Genomic DNA, 22,197 nt, shown 5'->3' with positions numbered 1-22,197 from the left:
GTTATGAGCTTGTAGATCAGCTTTTTTTTACCTTAAGGCGTAAGCTTTGGTGTGCTGTGGCGGTGGTGTGTCTTAATTGCCTTAAGGGCAAATGCTAGTTTCAATCTTTTTTTATTTGTGCTTAATCTGAGGAGTTACCATTATGTAATGGCTTAATATAATCTGTTATAGCATATAGATAGAATACTGCATATGTCAGTCTTAACAGTCTTCAAAAGAAAAATCTATGTTTGTGAATTATTTTTGACTTGAACGTGCATGCAAAGCCACACAAGTGGACTGGGATTTCACACTACAGTGCCAGCGTAGAGATTGATCCTGAACATAAGATGGCACTGCGGTACAGCTTTGTAATACCAAATGTAATGTAATACAACCATATAAAGATTTCAGTCCACCAGTGCCAATGTGGAATCTTTTCTGTTATAATTTAGACATTAAATATAGCCAAATACTTTAAATTGGATGTTTAAAAAACGTGTTGTCCACTGTCTGTTCAATGGTTGACCTCCACCAATAAATGCCCCTCCCCCAACTCCCATGAAGTGAAAGGGATAAACAAAAACTCAATTAACTTTTATGAAAAGATGAGCTAAAAGAATCAACTGCCAGCCACATTCTCTTGCCTCATCTAATACACGTACAAGTGCACACCCACATACACTTACATTACCATAATGCAAGCAAACATCATGTTATAATATATGGCGGTGTCACATTCATCACTTGTCCAAAAATCCCATTCTGCAGAAATGCCAGTGTTACCCACTGTTAACAACGGCATAAACCTTGTTGGACCACTGTAGCTTTCAGTGCTTTAGTGGTTTAACATCAGGAGGGGATAAAAAAGGACATTATATTTAGGCTACATTTAGAACACTGAACACTCTAAAACCTGCATCAAAATATACCCATTTACAACAAGGAATCCTCTGAAATGCATCTCTATACGTGTTCTATCCATGTGTTGAGGCTAAGGTAGACTGGATGCATGCAGGACAAGAAAATCAGAATCTTAAAAATTACATTTTCGCTTTCTGAACGTATCCAGTCTTAGGCTGAGGTGAGTGTGCTGGAATGTCTTATGGTAATTGTATTGTGTAAACAGTAGTTGCTTTAGGTATTTCTACGGTAGGCCTGGCTCCTGTAGACAGTTTTGTTATTATTTTGGTATTTTTTTCATCTTGGAGAGATAGAAAGATAGATCAAAAAACAGGTGCAGGTAATCTGCAGGTAATCTGCTTTCTATCTAGATTGTACTATTGCTAATTCATGGTAACTTGAAATTTGATCTTTTGTAAGCAGGGCCAATGGCAATTCAAAATTGTTACCTTACATTATATATTATTTTTACCTAATCTTTTAATTGTATTTATGTAAATCATATGAGCCAATGTACAGATGACCAAAAAATAAATAAAACACTGTATTTCACACCATTATTTCCAACAATGCCAGAAATTAACATTCTGTCTTAACCGCAAACCATAGTAGTACAATTTGCCATCACAGTTTTTCTTGGGGCCAGGATATGTACATGACACTTTTGTGAGACATCAAACGTTATGAGTGCCAACATTCTGGATACCACAAAGTTGCACTAGAACGGTCAAATCTGTTGTTGTCATAATGTGAATACTTCTTTCTATCTCTGTATGTTCTCCAATTAAACACCATGAGTGGTATCAGTATAAGAATGACACAATCCATTTCATAGGATTCTGGGCTTACAATGGAGGAGGCTGCCTGTTCTTTTGGAGTTTACCGGGCAGTGCTGGAACTTGGGGATGTTCTCTCTAGTGATATGCTGTGTCCAGCCGTAGGTACAACACTGCCCTCTGGAGGTTATTCACTTTTACTGCAACACTTGACCTTGTGTTTCAGGCAACTTCGTTGCAAGGAAACTACCTGCAGCAAGGGCACCGGCAGCAAACAAGATGGGCACAGCCTTGGTGATGCCAACAAAGGACTGGAAAATACTTATGCCCAGCACAGCAGCCAGCTTGCACAGAGCGTTAAGGAAGCCAAATGCTGTGCACCTGGATGAAAAGACAATAGGGGAAATATAGTACATCAAGAGGAATACCCATATACTAAGTTCATCTTCAGAGGAACATTGAGTTATCTAGTACACTAGGTCATGACATCATGAAGCGGATACAATTATGGTCCCATGCAAAGAATTGCAAAAGTATTAATTATTAAGTAATTAATTAATTATAGCATGTTTTCATTGCAAAGCTATCACATTGAAAACACCATATCTCAGTCATTTTTGGACTTTCTAGAATCAGAATCAGTTCTATTTGTGACATCACAGTATTACAGCTGTAATTTGTTTGTGCACTCTCCATCATTTTGTAGTATTCTGTGAGAAGAGGTAGGCTATTTTAAATATATTTTCGCCATATATTTTCAGAATCTCTTAGGATGTTGTGCCCTCTGTAGTTGTTGGCAACCTTGGTGAAGATGAGTACAACATAAATATTGAGTTATATTTAAATAGAGAAATGTGAGACTATCTGATTCATTATTTTAAATGCAGGTGTGTTCTTTTAGTTGTAATCATTTGTATGTTTTGTGGGAATCACTACTATTCAAATGTGGATACACTGCTAAATAATATACAGTGTCTCCCATGATTTACAGTACAATCTATAGGTTGTTTTGTAGGTGAAATGGGTCAATGGATCCATATTCATATAGCACTGACGATGGTCTTATGACCAAAAGGTTTTTTCCTGCTATCACTCGTGCAGTTTGAGCACTTTAGCACATGGTTGAGCATGTAAAAAATAAAGAGGAAAGCGCCTATTGACGCAAGGACCGCAGTCCGACCACACGGATCCAAGCGAGAACGCATGCGTTGTGTCGCTCCCCGTCTGAAAAGCCCTTTACCAGAGTAAAAGGGAAAGGGGTACTGTTTTTATTATTTTTGTATTCTTAATTGCACTGTGCTTGTTCAGGGCTAGGCATATACAGTACATGCCAGATTGTGTCCTCTCGGACCACTTTAATTGTTCACCTACGGTGACCGTTTTAAGTGTTTCACCCAGGTCCCCTTAGCTGTCTTGTAGTGCTCATTACGCCGATGAAGGCATGGAGCCGCAACGCGTCTGTGTCATATTGCCATACTAAATTTAAATAAAATAAGTACCTATTGAAGGACATGACATCCTCATCAATCTCCTTTTTATGACTTAGTAGGGTACTCAAGTGTTATAGTGCACACAAAAACACATTCATCTTCGTTACCTTTTATCTGAGGGGTAGAGCTCCACGGTGAGCACGTCTAGGGCATTCCATGAGGCAATGCTGATACCACCAAACAGACACAAGAGAGCGATCATTCCTGACTCATTACTGCCAAACATCAGGAAGAAGCAGCTGACGCAAGATATGACACTGGAGCCCGCTGTTAAGTGGTAAGAGGACAAGGTAAAAAAAACGGAGCTATAATTCAAGACATAATGCATCCCAGCGGCTGTCCTACAGCACTTGCTTGAATTTAATAAGAGTTTCAAATCTGCGACATACCCAACATCCGCAAACGGCCAATTTTATCCATCAGCAGAGCCGACACAATGTTGCCTGGCAACACAGCCAACGTGCCGAGGAAGCTGACAAAGTATATCATGTAGGCATTGTTGTCATCGCTGAAGTCCAGCATGCAGCCCTCTTTGTTGTGGAGGAAGGTGCTGTTCAGCAGCTTACAGTCGACAAACCTGTATTTGAACAAATCTAAGCAGAGGAGGGCAAGAGAGAGATGGAGGATATGTGTAAATGTTTCTGCTGCACTGAATCCTCAGCTGAAGGAAATCAGGAAATGTAATTGAGATTAATAAAATAAAAAAAACAATTAATAAATATATGCCACACGTTTAATGTGTGCCTTTGAGTAGAATGTTGAGCTTAAATTATGAAATGGCCTGTTTGTACTATCAAACAGTACTTAATTTGGATCAGCTGGCTTTAATTAAAATTCTGTTATAGACACGAAACATGATAATTGAATCACATTTGCTCATGAAGCTTATTTGCTGTTACCACAAACTGCTCAATTACCACCACTGTATTTGCTCAACTGTGTCTGCCAGAATATCACAGAATTAAGCATACAGTATTATTATTTCCAATGACATCATGGCAATCATGGGTCTCCTACTACAGTATAAAACAATTATAGATACTGTGTAGATATATACATGCAGGATGCAGGAGGGGTGGGGGCCGGGGGGGTTTTGAACATACTCCGTTCCATTGGGGGGGGGGGGGTATCCCCCCCACTTTTGGGATGAAGATTTTTTATTTTTTACTACATTAACCAAATTAACCAAATTAGAGTAACAAAACCCCCCAAAAAAGTAACAAACAAAAAAATGAAAGTTTTTGCACATACAGTCATACAGTGTTTCCCACATACACCCATGCAGAGAGACAAACCCTATGATCTAAAATCAGATTAGAATTTTGAGAACTGATCATTCGGATGATGATGTCATAATGAATCCAAAACACTTACATGCAAGAGGGTTAGCTCTATAGTGCTTCGAACAGATGTTCTTATGGATAGAAGCATTAAAAACAACTAATGCACTAAAGTTTTTTCTTTGTCTAATATCCCACCGATTAATCTACTATGAGGGCACAGCCCAACTGTAAATTGTCATGTCAAGTTTATAATACAGGAGAGCCAAAATGCAAATAAACTTGACTCTGATTCTCATTCTGATTAATTAGAGTGTTGTAAACCTTTGTTTACCTGTGTTGTAAAACAGACTTGCAATAAATGTGCAGTTTCTGAAGAAGGTGTTGGTAGAGGTGATGTCCTCGAAGTAGCACTCCTCAAAAATGGAGTCCTCAAACACCATGGATTTCATCTTGAGATTGAGGAACCTTATGGACAAAGTAAATGTACACAACTGTAAATAATCTATCTCCACTCTATTAGTTTAAGTCTATGTATTTACATATCCTGTGCCCCCATGTAAGCCAGTAGTTCTAAGCCAGTAGTTCTAAATGATGGGCCCAAGGACACCACAGAGTCCTTGAGGGAGTTCTAGGGGGTCCCCAGTAAAACGAAGAACAGATTAATTAAAGGAAATGGTTAAAGACCCCTTTTGACAAATACTTTTGAAAATATATCGTTTGATTTTGAGGCTATCATGGCATGAATCTACTGTATAGTAAGGTTGACTTGGTAAAAAGCCTGGATCTGAACGTGAATTTAATTCTGACCTCAACATCTCTGGAACAAAGTACAAACTTACTTATCATTGAAGTAGTGTCCTTCACGATGCACTTGGTTTTCTAAGGTGAAGTTAAAAGTGATATGCTCCACTCGTTCTTTGGAGAAGACCTTTGTGCGCGATGCATATTCCTGCTTCTGAATGTACTTGATCATATCCGGGAACCACACCGTCAGACCATAATAGCTGCAATTATGGTGAAGTTGATTGTAAAATCACAACATAGCTAAGCAATACTAGCATTCAGCAAAACATTATCATTTATCCTCATCATCATCATCATCATCAAACTTTATGTCACCTCAAGCAACCATTGAGGAATGTAATTGTTAAGGGTATCAAATGATAAATGTTTAAGAACACGCTTTAGCTTACCTGAAAGACATGGTAAACCAGACAGCCATCAGCATAAAAGTCGTTCTCTTATATTCTGGACTAAAGATTGCAATGAAGTTGCTCCGCACCTATAACATGTCAACAAACAGTAAGAATGCTTTTGTGAAAGCTGATGTTGATGCGTTTTGTGCGAATCTGGTCGCCAGAGAAAATGTTGTCACTGTATATTTCAGCAAAACAAAAAATTGACAGTGGATGTCTTTTAGTCCAAAAACATTGAGTCTACTGTCTACTATCTAGATGCGGTCCATGATCAATCCTAGATGTTTTTAATTCAAAGTACATTAAACTGAGAACATACTATTTACTACTCTGTCCCTGTCGGTATGCAAATCAAACGGCACAGAGTCGGAAGCAGCAGGCTTGGCAGCGTTCGGTGCCGCCACTCGCTCGGCCTAGCATGGGGGGCACCTCACGGGGCTCAAGCCTGCTGCTGACGGCACACCTGCCTTGCAACACGGACACAACATATCAGTGGTTTGCAGAAATGTACGGAAAGTAACGTTTTAGCACACAAGACAAAAAAAAATTAAGCTCACAGAGCAATTGGTGTTCTCATTGTTAACTCACTTAAAGGAGTAGTTCACCCAAAAAAATACTTATTTTCTATCAATTGCACACCCCATGAAGCCTTGAATCCATGGATTCTTTTTTGTTTTTGTCGCATTCCTAAGCTAATAATTTGATTCCCGTCTCCTACCGGCTAATGTATCCGGTAGGAGACACAAAATAGGTTATTTGTGTCTCCTACCGGAAATACACACGGTCATCAAATTATTGTCTTAGGAATGCCACAAAAACAAAAATAAATCCATGAAATCAAGGCATCATGGGGTGTGTAATTGATAGAAAATAAGTCATTTTTTGGGTGAACTCCTCCTTTAACTGATAATATCTGACTAAGATCTAGCTGATGGTGAAACACTTGTTTTCCTCTCACCTGTTTGGTGAGGCTGATAATCTTCAACTTGTAGCGCTGCCAGACCGGCGTGTCTGTGCCAGTGTCCACCAACTCATCCATCTGTTTCACTGTCTTGATCGTGGTGACCTTTAATGGACCAGACATTCCTTTTAGCCTAGGGCAAGTATGATTTTTCACATCTCTTAATCAAATGCATTTTAACAATTAAGTATTTAAGATATTTTGACTCATGTACTGCATCCGATTAAATTGCAATTTATGGAATGCATGAGATAATAAAAAACAACTTAATACTTCTTAAGGTTAACACATTCCCTGCCAGAGGTTTTTTTTTATTTTACTTCCCCCAGTGCCAGTGTTTAAATTTTTTTTACACAGGAGCCGAGATACAGGATTTTAAAGTAATAAGTTAACCAAGGAGTGAATGGAGCTAGAAATCTTTGGATCGTGATATCTCTGGTTCTGTGTGGATAAATTAAAAAAAAAAAGACCAAAAAATAATAATTTATACTCGTGGATGGCAGTAAACGGGTGTATTTTTCATCAACGGTTATACTCGTGATTGGCAGGTAAAGTGTTAATATGAGCATCAAAACAATATCTTGAATATATTTTATTTGCACATTCCATACATAGCATAGGGCTGGACCACAGATGGACAACTTGCGACGGCGTTATCCCCCTTGAGTAAAAGATGAACTATTTCCAAAATAAATAAAATATCTAAGGTGCTTTACTTTTCTTTTTTTTTAGTTATAGTGGGCAATTATAATGTATTAAGGCATATTAGGATCCTTTTTAAGAGGTCGTTTGGGTGCTTTGCGATTGTGACATGCAGAATCATGTCAAGACCAAGAGGCCATCACCTCTATCCACCTGACCCCAAAAATGCATGATGTTAAAATAGGAAGGATAAAAAATGACAACATTAACCAGTAGAGTAGTGAGCACAGATAAACTTGTAAAACTAACACTGATGTTACTTACAGAAAACACACTCTCTGAGTGTCCCTTTGCTCTCATGTTGGTATCGTGAACTTGCTTTAGAATCATCCAGCCTTCATCGTGTTTACCATTCTGTTGGGAAATGACAGCATTCAATCATGCGTTATCTTAAGTAGCGCACATAACTTTTAAACACTTCAATGTGTTACTTTTTGCTGATTTGAGCGAATAAACAACACTTCAAAAGAACCAGCAAAGATGTTTCATAGTATGTCATGGGTATTATAATTTGTTTAAAGCTGCAATCCGGAACTTATTTGAATGAATAAAACGTTATTTTAACCAATCTTTATCATAGAGTATCATAGTAGTATTTTGACCCTGGCGTTGGTTCAAGTACAATATCTTCCCTGGATTCTGTCTTGGAAGAGCGGAGGTGTTTTGGTCTCCCACGCGGGAGACCCGCGTTGGGAGATGCCGTCGCTGTGAAAACTCGTAGCCTATTTAAACTTTTTATGTTTTTTTCCCCCCGTTTAATTAATGCCTACTTCATCATACTACAGTGTCACACAAAAAATTGCCAATTTGCAAGCTCACAATTAAAATACATTTAGGAATGTGAAAGTGGTTAACTGTGTCTGGGTTTTATTTTTTTTTAAACAATGAAAGTATTAACAAGAGCTTATGACAAAAAAAGATTATGTATTTGAACACTTTTTTCCATTTCCTGAAAAGTTGCGGTTTTAGGCATACAAAGTTTCCACCCGACAGCAACGACATGTACCTTACAGATTGCAGCTTTAAAACCCCACATGGGATGTCATCAATGCCTACATGATATGCGAAGAAAATGTAATCACGCACCACATGGAAGACCACAGTGTCTCTCTGCAATTGATGTATGTGATTACCTTGCCGTCGCTCTGCATAAGAGAGTTTGCTAAATGCCTAAATTAAAATAGAAAAATTGTAAGACATCATATTAACCTCCAGATAGAAGCGTGGGCTTTCTGGCATTGCCGTGAGAGCAGCGATGGCAGCAACCGAGGGGAACGCGGCCACTAGCACAAACACACGCCAGCTGTGGAACTGGTAGGCAGATCCCATCTGGAAACTCCATCCTGTGAGGAGGGAGGGAGGGATGAGCTCATGCCTCACTCTTCTCTACGACCGTCTCATTTCATCTCAGCTCAAACAATGAATAAACTAACTTCCTGTGTAAATACCACTCAGACTCAAGCTGGAACATGAGGCCGTGGTCAGGGGTGTAGTTGACACGCAAGTTAGATGTCACCCGACGGATCGGTAGGCGGAGATCTCCGATCGTCTGGCAACATTAGACTAGTGTTGTTGGGGAAGTTACTTGCAAAATCCATTGCATGTTGCTTATTACTTTCAATTAAAGTTAATAAGTTATGTTACAATATGTGCCAAAAGTTATATTACTTTTTATTTAAAAAAAATATATTACTTCCCCAAATAACCTCAAATGAAAGCCAAAGTGGCTACCTAGGTATAATATTAAATACAAAAGGGTAGGCTAACATTTAGCCTATCCTTTTTCATTTAATATTATGATTTAGCCACTAAAAGGACATATACAGTATAAGAATGCCACAATACAGTATTAAAATGCGATTTTAGCAGAGTACATTTCAATGTCATGAGGAAATACAAACAACACCCTCCGTCAGATTTGAATATGTATTTTAAAAGATCAAATAAAGTCTAAATAGCAAATGGTAGACACATTGTCATTTGTGTGCATGAATTCTTTAGAAGCTTAAATATAAGTAACAGTTTCTTTGACATAGTCATTTGTAAAAGTAATATTATATTACGTTATATCACTTTGTTACTCATGAAAGTAATATTATGTCAATAATATTAGTAATGCTTAATGCATTACGTAATGCCCTAACAATGGTGGTCTGTTTAACTTTAGTAGTTATTTGATGATTCATGTAATAGCCTGAATAATAGGCCTATTTGTCATTTCACAGAGGTAGCCATGAACTTTTTAAACAATTGCATTGTAGAACAATGTTTCTTTATCTGTTTCATCTACCCTACAATAAAGTAGATCCCCTGCCAGTAGAAATGGCAACCCCTGTACAGGTACTTTAGGTATTATGTTGTTTTATTTACCATAGTGAGGGATTATAGCCCAGGCCATCGCAGACGCGTATATGCCACCAATCATCCAGAACATACACAGCCAGCTGAGGTGCTCTCCACGCTTCTCTTGAGAAAGAAATTCAGAATAGTAGGAAAACACGATGGGAATGGAGCCACCAATCCTGCAAAGATGAGAAACTAAATGAGCACTAGACATACTGAACAACAGATCCTGCACTTTATCAACAGGAAAGGTATGCACAACAGCTTGTGCAGACCTTTCTGTGCAACATACAAACGTTTCAACCACAAGTTTGGTCTTCGTCAGGTTAATGAATTAACTTGACCTTTATCTAACACAAGCCGAATTACCCAGCATGCCGGCGTTATTGCGCTGTCAACACGTCACTTTGTAATGTCGATCATTTCATTGTGTTCAGGTTTCGGTACGCAGCATTGGCCAGGTTATTGTGTGGGTGAAATACTCTCCCTCCCTCCCCTTCTCACACTCCCTCTCTCCCCTCCGTGGCCTGAGATTTCTAGTTGCACAAAAGTACAAAGGTTTACGAGAGAGGAAGTACCAAAAAAAAAGAACATACAAAAACATAAGGGGGTCTAATAATGGCATGGCTTATACTGTACGTGGACATCTGACCAGTCTATGATGTCAGTTATCTATGACGTATCTCTGATGACTACATGGATGTACAGTATGGAGGTACTTCCTTGGCATACTGGCAGCTTGCAACAAGACATTCGGCACTGATCGGTCCAGAGGTTTACGAGATTAGCCCCACACACACACACACACACACACACACACACACACACACACACACACACACACACACACACACACACACACACACACACACACACACACACACACACACACACACACACACACACACACACACACACACACACCCCTAGCCTGGAATCCAGACTGATTGCGATAGCAAAGTCAGAGAAAATAAACCGGCGAATGTAGCGAATCAGTCTGGATTCCAGGCTAGCTTGCCCCCTACGGAGTCATGTCTTATGAATCACAATATCAAAAGACAGGAGACATTACCATCATTCAGGTGTGTCATAAGTGTCATATATTGATATTGAAATTTAAATAGGCAACACTGGGTACTATAGAGAATAAATCCATCAAATTTGCCAAATTACAGAGTATCAATGAATTGCAATGACAATCACAGGAAAACATCAAGGGTAAAAAGCAGACATATATCAATTAGATCAAACAAATGCATCAAAACCTAGTCCTGCACTTTAGGCATAATCCAATTATCACCTACAACTTCATATGCATTAAAACTACATTTTGTACATGTTGTACATTAGTGATTTTGGTGGTTGCTGGCAAGATGTAATGGATAATTCCTCAGTATTATCCATGGTATCACAAAATCCTGTATATGGATATAATAGATACATGATAATAATAGTCACACCATCTCAGAGCCTGTGCTCAAATGCTTCAAGACCTTGGCTCTGTTAAAAACTCGAGTGAGAATACAAATCACTTTTTCCTTCATGACTGAATAACAGAAATGTTCTGCTTGGCATGGTGACTAGCATTAACCACAGCTTGTGGCAGCTAGCCTAAGCTGGCTTGGCTAAAGTACAGAATCCCTAACCTTTAATTTACTACACTTGTTGATTCATTGGCTGGGCCAAATATTTGGTCTTTGTCACGAGAGCATTAACACTATTCTCTTTTTCTGTATACTCTGGTTACTGTGTAATCATGGCTAGCAATGAACATGAGGATAGAATCTCTGTGGGAATGTGGCTGATTTAACCACAAAGCCACATGACTTCAGGTCCCAAGTATGCCAGTTGGGATCCAGAGCAGAAGGCAAAACAGTACTACATAATCTACTGTATAGATTATGTAGTACTGTTTTTCCTTATGCAAAACAGTAGAAATCGTCATTCATTACAAATGGGAACAGTATGACATTTACCATTAGCTGTGTAATTGTTCTTCCTTATACAATAACTCAGGATGAGCACTTATTAGCTTTTTCTTGGCAGTTAGGAGAATTGATTGTAATAGTATGGGCAATGGCCCATTCACTGGATCTCTATCAATGAAAGTTATTAAGCTTTTGTGGGCATAGAAAAAAAGCACTGCTTTATGAAAGTTTGATTAATTCATTTCCATGAACTCACCCGACACCAGAGAGGAGACGACAGAAGAGAAAAGTGCTATAGCCCTGAACAAAAGATGAGAAGAAGGAGAAGACACTGTTGATGGAGAGAGAGATGAGAAGAGACTGGCGACGACCTATCCGGTCTGCCAGGGCCCCCCACAGGAATGCCCCGACCATCATCCCAAAATATACAATCAGGCCTGCAAGGACAACAACACAACAAATAGGTTAGTGAAATGTTCAATACTGTGCTGCCCCACCACCTACACACACACACACACACACACACACACACACGCACACGCACGCGCACGCACACGCACACGTGTGTGCACGCACACGCACACGCACACGCACACGCACACGCACACGCACACGCACACACACACTCTCCCCTGCCATACTTTAACCACTTAAACCTATAGTTTGTTGACTAGCACCCCGCAGGGCTCTACACCAAATCTCTTCACTGAACATAGCAGCTCTACAAGCTCAAAACATGTTGCGTTGCGACCCATTGTGACATTGTAGATCTACTATTTTTGCCAAATGTTTGCCCCAGAATATGTATGTTAGGGTTTAATCTGGTTTAACGCTATACAAACAAACAATGCTTTTATTGGTTTAATTAGTAGTAACTGTCTTTCTTAGCAAAAAAAAAAAGAAAGGAAAAAAAAGAAACAATGATAACAATAAGCTTCATGGAGTTTCCCTTACCCAGCATGCTCTTGTTTGGTTCAGAGAGACACATGTCCCTCTCGGCACTGGGCAGGACAAAACCAACCACAAAGATCTCCACACCATCCGCCATGAGAGCCAGCCCCAACACAAAGTACAGGGTCCACTGGAACTTGCCGTGACCGCATTCTTGCAGAATGGTCTCATACTGTTGAGCCAACTCCTCCTGGTCCTTCCTCCTCTCAGCCTCCGAGACCTCCGTGTCCCTGAACTGCTCCCCTCCGTCCCTCACTGAGCCGGGGCCTCCAGCCAGACCGTCCTTGTCTGACTCTGCCCTGGGGATGCCCTGGTACTCTCCCTCGTATATCTCGTCGTCCTCGTCGTGGCCCTCTGTGGAATCACTGTGGCCGCCCTCGTCGTCATTGGCCGCCTGGCTGTCACCACGGTAGAAGTCTCCTCCCTCCTGGTTGCCCTGCGCAGGGAAGTCGTCATCGTCTTCCTCAAAGCGGCTGTAGGAGCGCTTGCTATACTCGTCAGTCACTTTGTCGACACTGCGGCCGACCTTCTTGGAGGCTTGCCGCTTGACTTCTTTGGCAATGTCTTTGGCACCTTTTATGAAAGCAGTCCGGTTTTGGTAGCCGTCCTCCATTTTGAAGAGGTGCAGCAGATTTGTCCAAGAGGCCACCTGAATCTAACACTTTTTGCTGTTCAGAATATCCCCCAGAATTAGTCACAGAACCACTAAAGTTGTCTTCTTGGCTGAAAGAAAAACACACAACTGTAAATAGCTGTTATTTCACAGAATTAAATCAGGGATGGTCATAGGTGAACTCAATGTAACTCCATTTCACAGCTGTGGACATTTTTCACAGTTTCTCCTGCATTATTTTGCCTGTTTTTGAAAAGGACTTTTAGAAAAGTCTCCCATTTAGCATTACATCAGATTCTTCAAAAAGATTTTGATTAAATAAAAATGATGCTGAAGATAAAGAAAACAGTTAAACAAAAATGCCATGCTGTGAGAAGGTTGAAGGGGTAATGCAAATTAAAAAGGGAGTAAGTGGGATGTAAAATCCCACTTCAATCCCATTTCATTCATCCCTGTTACAACATAAGATGATATAGTGCCAACTGCATATATCACCCAGACAAAGCAAGAATATTTTCATGGATGGTCGACCAAGGGCCAACAGAGGCAGTGAAACCCCTGCCAAATGCCAAATGCCCTCTCCAGTTTCAAAACAATTAGGTTTATTCTGGGTCATAAACATATATTAGGCCTATGTGTAGATTATGCAACAGGTTGCCTATGCCAGTGGTTCTCAACCTTTTCAGGCCCCCAAAACAATCATATTTGAACTGGGGACCCCCCGCCCTGATAAGCACTTGGAATGTAGGAGTTGATTCATTACATTTTGTTTGACTCGGTTCCACAGATAAATATTGTGAAAATAGCAGATCTACAAGCTTGCTTGTTGTGCCGAACAAGCCAAACTTGTAGATCGGCTATTTTCAGTTTTTGCCTCTTATATTATTTGACATTTTGGTCGTTTTATAGTATAGTTTTTTTTATTACTTTTGATGCAGTAATGGTCTTTTCTCTTTTCGTTCTTTTTTTTTTAAGTATTAAAAAGGTCTTAAAAGTCCTGAAATTTTCACTTCACTGTCATCTGGGGACCCCCCCCCCCCAAACACTGGGGATCCCCCTGGGGGTCCCGACCCAGAGGTTGAGAACCACTGGCCTAAGCCATCATACTATTCTCTTTTTTTCCACAAAAACCTTTCCCCAGCAGAAATGGAAGCGACAAGCAAAAGAGAGCTGATTAAAACAAGAGATACAGGTTTTTCATATGACTGTCTCCGCCAGGCCGAAAGGCATGGCCGAGACTATGTTTGCACCCTGTCCGTCTGTGTGTGTGTCCGTCATTCTGTCTGTGGCCCTGTTGGCTTGATGGCAGCGAAACTGTGCACAAACACTCCCTGGGTGCCAGAGCAGAACCTCTGCCCCGAATTCTTCACATGGGCCTGTTATAGCGCCACCAGGAGGCCGATTTTTGCAAAACACATTTCTTGACAGTACTCCTACAGATTGTGTCCAAACATTCCGCAAATATGTACACAATATCTCAATATCTCATTAAACGAAATTGGTCTTTCAGATTTTTCATATTCCATCCTGATTTGCTAAGATTGGCTTCCAAAGTTTGCAGAAATTAACACAGCATTTGATTTCTGTGAAATTTTACATGCACATGCCCACTAGGCCGAGGACGAAATGCCACTTGAACATTTTCAAATCAGCCTCCTGGTGGCGCTATAACAGGCCAATTCGAAACTTTGTATGCAGACTCCCTAGGGAACAAGGAAAAACCTTTGCCCTGCATTTTTCACATCTGCCTTTTATAGCGCCACCAGGAGGCCGACTTATGTAAAACCGTTTTTAGTTTTTTGATATGAGGCCTACTCCTTCAGATTTTATCCAAATTTCACGCAAACGGTACACATGATCTCTATAGCCATGTGATCAAGAGGGAGCTGTTTGATTTTTCATATTCCATCCTGATTGGCTAAGATTGACTAAAGTTTGCAGGAGTGGCCCGTTTTCAACAAAATGCTGCAAATCATGAACACAGCGTCTGATTGCACGTGAAAAAAATGCACGCACAGTCGCACTACGTTGAGGAACAAGTGCCACCCTTTTTACATTGCCCTATTATAGCACCACCAGGAGGTCGATTTTTGCAAAACATTTTTTTAATATTACTCCCACAAATCTTGTCCAAACATTATCACTAGTCAAGTGATCAAGGCGGATCCGTCCGATTTTTCATATTCCATCCTGATTGGCGAATTCCGAGTATTGCTGGCCCACAATAACCTACATGACCTGGCGGAGACCTGTGCTCCGAGGAGCACTTTTTCTAGTTTGACATCTTTCACGGTGATATAGCCTCCTCCTCCTTCTCACCACAGCCCACTCAGGCTGTGGCCAACCAATGCAGCGCTATGGCACGTGCCTTCTTTCAGAGTGAGGGGAAAAAAATGATGGATGGGGGGAAGACTGACTGGGAGGGAGGATCTCTCCTCTCGTTTTGACAATGGTTTTCTTTTCGTCGCTATTTTCTTTTCAGACGACACACGCACCATCACTGCGAGTTTCCTCTTGCAAGGTCAAGCAGCATGGCAGATGGCCATCATCATCGTAACTTGCAGAGAGACAGCCATATTAACGCAGTCGGTGGCATTTGATTGCCATCGGCGGCGAGTGTCGTGATGAATGTGCCAATCTGGACACCTGAAGATAATATCGACTAAATGCTGTAGCCCCACACGCAGTCTGCTGAAGAGCAGACAGTAGAATGTGTGGTTAGTGGTTACTATCTCTCCTCGCAAGGGGTAATGAATAGGCCACATGCTGAGCACTTTAAACCCATATGCATCGACAAGCTCACAGCAACTGTTGTGAGCTTGTAGATCTGCTATTTTCAAAAACTCTCGCAATAAAATGTGGATTTTTTTTTTGAACACAAATGCTCCTCTGTGGGATATTTTCGTGAAAATATTTGAGAATCACTGGTTTAAATAATAATTAAAACCAATTGGATGCAAGCCAAGCAAGTAGACTTTAGAAACAAGCCCAAATAAGAACACATCAATCGTTGCTTGCTACATCCCATTGAAATGTCTCATGCGCTGACCATGCCCTGGTCGAATAAATTAACAGTATTTTGAAGAAGCTCTAGGCCTAGTAATTTCTAAAATTCTACAAGCTATGTGTTCAATCAATGATGATGCTGATGGTGATGATGGTGATGATTATGATGTATGATGATGATGATGATGATGGTGGTGGTGGTGGTGGTGGTGGTGGTGGTGATGATGATGAAATGGGCCGTTACACCAGTAGCCAATCTTAAATCTTTAAATGTAAAAAAATAAAAAATAAATAAATATATAATGTCAAGCCTGACACCTGTACTGATCCCAATAACACACTGCGAGGATCCCGTCACGACCTGGATGGATTCATTCGATTATCGGCCCACTTTAGGCTACAAATCAACCAGATATCTTCTTAATTGCCATTTATGAATCCAGTTGTTGGAGAACACGCCCATCGGCTATGATTAGCCCACATAGATTACATTACGTTGAGGAAAAACATTAACGGCCACTCGTGGATTAATTTCAGTCGTGGGAAATATTAGGGTCTCACCTTGATCGTGCAAAGGTTAAATGATCCCTCTTTAGGTTTGTAAAGCGAGGTGTGGTGGATGGTGTGATGATGATGATGTGCTGCTGCAGAGCTGTTGCTGCTGCTGTGGAGCGACTGATGCTGTTCAATCTCCAGTTTGTGTGGATGCTGGAGTCAGCGTTGCCATGTCCGCTTATTATAAGTGACTTTGGGCTTATTTTTTCTGTGAAGTTGCTTGTAAATATTGGTGGTTGCGGTTTTTCGGTCTTGTTTCTAAAGTGTAGTTGCTTATTTGGCCTTGTTTCACAATTTGTTTTATTACGTGGTTCTCAAATATTTTCATGTCATGATGGACCCCCAAATTAATATGTATTTGTCCCCCGACAGGCTCTGGACCATGCAGGGCTACCGAACCCCTAACCCCCATCTGGAAATGTTTAGTGCCAGGGAGTCCCGTACCAGATTTGTGTTGTTCGAATATTTCAAAAATCTTTAAAATATTCACATTCTATTTCTACGTTTTGCGATGCGACGCGTTGTGAGCTTGTTGATCTGCTATTTTCAATGTGGCCTATTAAAGTGCCCTATATATAGTTGCTTCTTTTGGGCTTGTTTTCCTGGACCTGGTTGCTTATTTCGCTCACTAAATCTGGCAACGCTGACTGGAGTCCACCACGCCAGCCGAGCCGATTGGAGCCCGGTTCTTACTTCGGTTGCGTGACGGTGTCGCGCGCCGAAGAAGAGCCGATCCACAAGCTCACGGTGGCTGGCGGACGCCACGCGTCCTGGGCTTGGAGGTCTGCTATTCTCGGCCGTTCCTCGGCGCACGACACCATCGCGCGACGGAGCATAGATTTAGGCTGCTTCACTTGCGATGATGCGAGTATCAGAGGAGAGGAGAAGCCCCCTCCCCCCCTATATGCAACCCTCACAGAGACACATTAACGCAGTGGTTTTCAACCCTTTTCATGTCAAGGTCCATTATTTATTCGGCATTTGAGCCACGGACCACCGTTTGATGAGATTTAGCCTTCTCAGACCCAAGACTTATAGACATGTTGTTATCATTGGATACAATTCCATGCTGTATTGATTGGAGAGATGACAGGCAATGGCAAACGTTGATCAACATAACAATTCTTTCATTATTAGTAATGCAGATGTTTAACAATAATTTAACTCTTGAGAGCCTAAAATTAAACCAAATGGACCCGTAAGCGTATGGGTCATTTTACACTCTCAAGAGTTAAAGATCTAATAAGGATCCAGTTGGTTTCATTTGACATTCTCAAGAGTTAAAGATCTATATAAGGGTCCATTTTACCAACTATCGATCATTTAGCTGGGGACCACCACCTGGAACCCCCTCAAGGACCACTGGTTGAGAACCACTGCATTAACGCATTGCTATAGCTATGGGGGGATTGGCGCATTATATCCTATCATCGTGCCGTTGTGTCAAAGTTTATCCTTGTGTATTAGCTTTATTAAACCCAGATTGTAGCCTATATGCCTGCTATGTGCCTCTAAACTAACTATTTAGCCTATGATAGACACGGCTTCTTTTGATTATTTTCTTGCCCTGATTGCCTGTAATCATATTATTGGCGTTCAATCATATTTTCTTTTTATAGCAACAACAAAAAAAAGGTATAGCATATTTGCAAAATGTTCAACCGTGTACGGTCATATTCTTGTGTAGGAGCAAAACATATATATGGCTGAGAAATAAATATCAGATTGTTGTATCAATCGCATGTAGTAGGGGGTACTAAGCACAAAAAATGGCCAAATCGTTACGCGGCGGATAAAAGCATGAAATTTGATACAGATGTCCCTTGGGTCATCCTAAAACATCCTAGAAGGGGTGCCCAAAAAAATCTTAAACAGGAAGTGATTTATGGACAAAATTCAAAATGGCCACCTAAACTGTTGACCGTTGACTCAAAAGACACCAAAAGAATCTCCAAAAAGCATAAAATTTGGCACATATGTCCCTTGGGTCATCCTAAGACATTCTAGAAGGGGTGCCCAAAGGAATCTGAAACAGGAAGTGAGTTATTGACTAAATTGAAAATGGCCGCCTAGTGTTGTCGATTGACTCAAAAGACAACTAAAGAATCTCATAAAAGCATACAATTTGGCACACATGTCTTTTTGGTCATCCTAAGACATCCTAGAAGGGGTGCCCAAAGAAATCTTAAGCAGGAACTGAGTTATTGACAAAATTGAAAATGGCCGCCTACAGTGTTATCTATTGACTCAAAAGACAACTAAAGAATCTCATAAAAGCATACAATTTGGCATACATGTCCCTTGGGTCATCCCAAGACATCCCAGAAGGGGTGCCCAAAAAAATCTTAAACAGGAAGTGAGTCATTGACTAAATTGAAAATGACCGCCTACAGTGTTGTCGATTGACTCAAAAGACAACTAAAGAATCTCATAATGGCATACATGTCCCTTGGGTCATCCTAAGACATCCTAGAAGGGGTGCCTGAAATTATCTGAAACAGGAAGTGAGTTATTGACTAAATTGAAAATGGCTGTGTACAGTCTTGACAGATGATGCAAAAGACACTCATAAAAAATAATCTCATAAAAGCATGAAATTTGGTACAAATGTCCCTTGGGTGATCTGAATGCATCCTAAGGGGTGCCAAAAAAAGTTTGAATAGTCTCTCAATGGAAAACACTCCTCCCACACGGGCACTGCTACAATATTCAAATCGAGCAGCCAATCTAGCATTTGGTCCAGAAGCCTGAAAGCTATGCAATCTCTACCATCTCCTGACAAATAAATTAAAGTCGCTGATTCGTGGACACCTTTATGGACACTCTTGCCAGAGGCTGCTTAAGTTTGTAGAGAACTCAAGTGTGGCTGCAAAGCTGAGCCCTTCTGTTCGAGAAAGTGTAGATGCCGGGATGCTGGGTTACCTTGCAGAGCATTATGCCAATGTGCTGGTAATTGCGAAATGGCACACATGAATACATGTAGTTACTAAACACAAAAAAACAGTAATGATCAAGAAGAAAATACATGAGAAGATAGAGTGTAAAACAAGCAAGAAGATGTAGAGTGCAAAATAAATAAGATGCAGAGAGTAAAATAAGAATATGCAGAGTAAGATAAGATGCAGAGTAAAATAAATGAGAATATGCAGAGAGTTAGATAAATAAAGAAGATTCAAAGAGTACAATAAAAAAATTATGCAGAAAGTAAAATAAATAAGTGATGTAGAAATGAAAACAGAAGGTAGACTACAAAATACGGCAAGTTATGCACTGCATAACCTGTCGTATTGATATATGCAGACATAATATGCAGACTGCCATGGTCAACTGTTTAAACAGCCATTTAGAATTTCTTCAACATGGTCCCTTCCTAAAAAGTTTAATAAACAAGCAAACAAATAAATAACCCCTTCCAGGATATATTAAGAAGCACTCAATGTACGTACCAAATTATACACTTTTATGACGTCCCCTTATGTTTTCTTTTGTGTCAACTGCTTTTAGGCGGTCACTTCCTGTTTAAAACCTTTTTGGGCACCCCTTGTAGGATGCGTTCAGATCACCCAAGGGACATTTGTACCACATTTCATGCTTTTATGAGATTCTGTAGGTATCTTGCATCATCTTTCAACACTGTAGGCGGCCATTTTCAATTTAGTCAATAACTCACTTCCTGTTTCAGATTATTTTTGGCACCCCTTCTAGGATGTGTTAGGATGACCCAAGGGACATATATGTGCCAAATTGTATACTTTTTGGAGATTCTATAGGCTTTTTGAGTCAATCGCCAACACTGTAGGCGGCCATTTTCAATTTAGTCAATAACTCACTTCCTGTTGAAGACTTTTTTGGGCACCCCTTCTAGGATGTCTTAGGATGACCCAAGGGACATGTGTGACACATTTTATACTTTTTGGAGATTCATTAGTTGTCTTTTGAGTCAATCGACAACACTAGGCGGCCATTTTCAATTTGGTCAATAACTCACTTCCTGTTTCAGATTTTTTTGGGCTCCCCTTCTAGGATGTCTTAGGATGACCCAAAGGACATGTGTGCCACATTTTATGCTTTTTGGAGATTATTTTGGTGTCTTTTGAGTCAACGGTCAACAGTTTAGGTGGCCATTTTGGATTTTGTCCATAACTCACTTCCCGTTTAAGATTTTTTTGGGCACCCCTTCTAGGATGTTTTAGGATGACCCAAGGGACATCTGTATCAAATTTCATGCTTTTATCCGCCGCGTAACGATTTTTCACTTAGTACCCCCTACTAATGGCGAGGAAACACGCGCATGTCTCTTGTTGCTATGCCAACCACTTGCCTGTCAATGATTCCATATCCTATTCTGCATTCAGACCTGCTAAAGAAACGTGACTTAAAAAAAGAACACAACCAGAGCAGAGCTCCATTGAGGTTGACGGGTAATGTTGGTCGCATACAAGCAACACAACCTGTAGAAATGATACGATTATTAACCATAAATAATTAACCACTTAAACCCCATCATCCTTATTCTGAAGGCTTTTACAGAAAATAGCAGATTGACAAGCTCATTGGAATGAGGCATCGCTTGTGATGGCTATTTTCAGCAACAGATTTCCCCACAATAACAACAGAAAATACACTTGTATAGAGCCCTGAGGGACTCTGGTCACACATATGGTGTTTAAGTGGTTAATTTCAAGATTATATTGTTTTAAGTGGTCAGATGCTATATTATTTAATAAGGCTATGCATTTAAGGGACCACCCTATAGTAGGATTGTGTATACATTAATGCTGTATATCATCAAGAAAATAAACTCAATTGTGTATTCAATGAGTTCTCCAATCATTCATTTTAAACACAAGCAGTTGTGGAACATTGTTAAACAGTATGGTTATTGGTGATTGATGAGTTTTTAATGATCTGGCAAACAAATGTCCAGATGGAGCCAGTCCCATGTGACAGTACATGCTAAATGTTTACCTTTGGGCTTGCTTGCTCTCCTCATTTATTCATGGGTTCACACTGTTTACTTGTGTGTTCATGCTAACTCACGCCTGACTGTAACTGTGAAGAGATTTCTGTATTTTAATTGCAGGTTTAGAACTTTAGAACATGTGGTAGTAGTTTAGAATTCACAATCATAGTTGAAAATACACTGGTTTAAAGACATACTCAATCACTGAAATTATGACTATAGCGTACTGCATAGTCACAGATGTTATTGATAGAAGATACAATAGACCCTTTTCACAGTAGAGTAGGAAAATTGAGCTTTTGTGTTGGATAATACAAACATTTGTTTTTTGTTTGTTTGCGTGGACCACCATAGATCAATGACCAAAACTCGTTTCACATTTTGCTGTTGCATGTTTCTCACCAGTTTGGCACCAAGCCAGGACACGCATCAGCTATGAGACATTACTCCCTTGGTGAGCATTTACTGCCAGCAGTCTCACTATAGCAACCATAAACTAGAGAGGTGGATGCAGAAAGATTGCAAAAGTTATTTCTGAGGGGAAAATC

The 22,197-nt window shown here is 40.3% G+C and overlaps 1 protein-coding gene across 1 annotated transcript; it reads right to left on the bottom strand.

Annotated features, from left to right (window-relative positions):
• Positions 1-1,326: 1,326 nt before the first annotated feature.
• On the bottom strand, positions 1,327-13,125 carry LOC308094957 (synaptic vesicle glycoprotein 2A-like; the record flags this gene model as incomplete). The annotated part of the gene is made up of 12 exons (XM_080441786.1): positions 1,327-2,039; positions 3,256-3,415; positions 3,538-3,741; positions 4,763-4,896; positions 5,271-5,435; positions 5,625-5,713; positions 6,586-6,693; positions 7,555-7,644; positions 8,500-8,633; positions 9,661-9,812; positions 11,818-11,998; positions 12,516-13,125. 12 exons carry the CDS (start codon positions 13,123-13,125, stop codon positions 1,856-1,858), a joined length of 2,211 nt encoding a protein of 736 aa, XP_080297912.1. The 3' UTR covers positions 1,327-1,855.
• Positions 13,126-22,197: the final 9,072 nt, after the last annotated feature.

This window comes from Gymnoscopelus braueri, assembly GCF_963280865.1.
Source record: "Gymnoscopelus braueri genome assembly, chromosome: 11".
NCBI lineage: Eukaryota > Metazoa > Chordata > Actinopteri > Myctophiformes > Myctophidae > Gymnoscopelus > Gymnoscopelus braueri.
The sequence above is the reverse complement of the archived record's forward strand: the minus strand, read 5'-3'. Positions and strand labels throughout refer to the sequence as shown.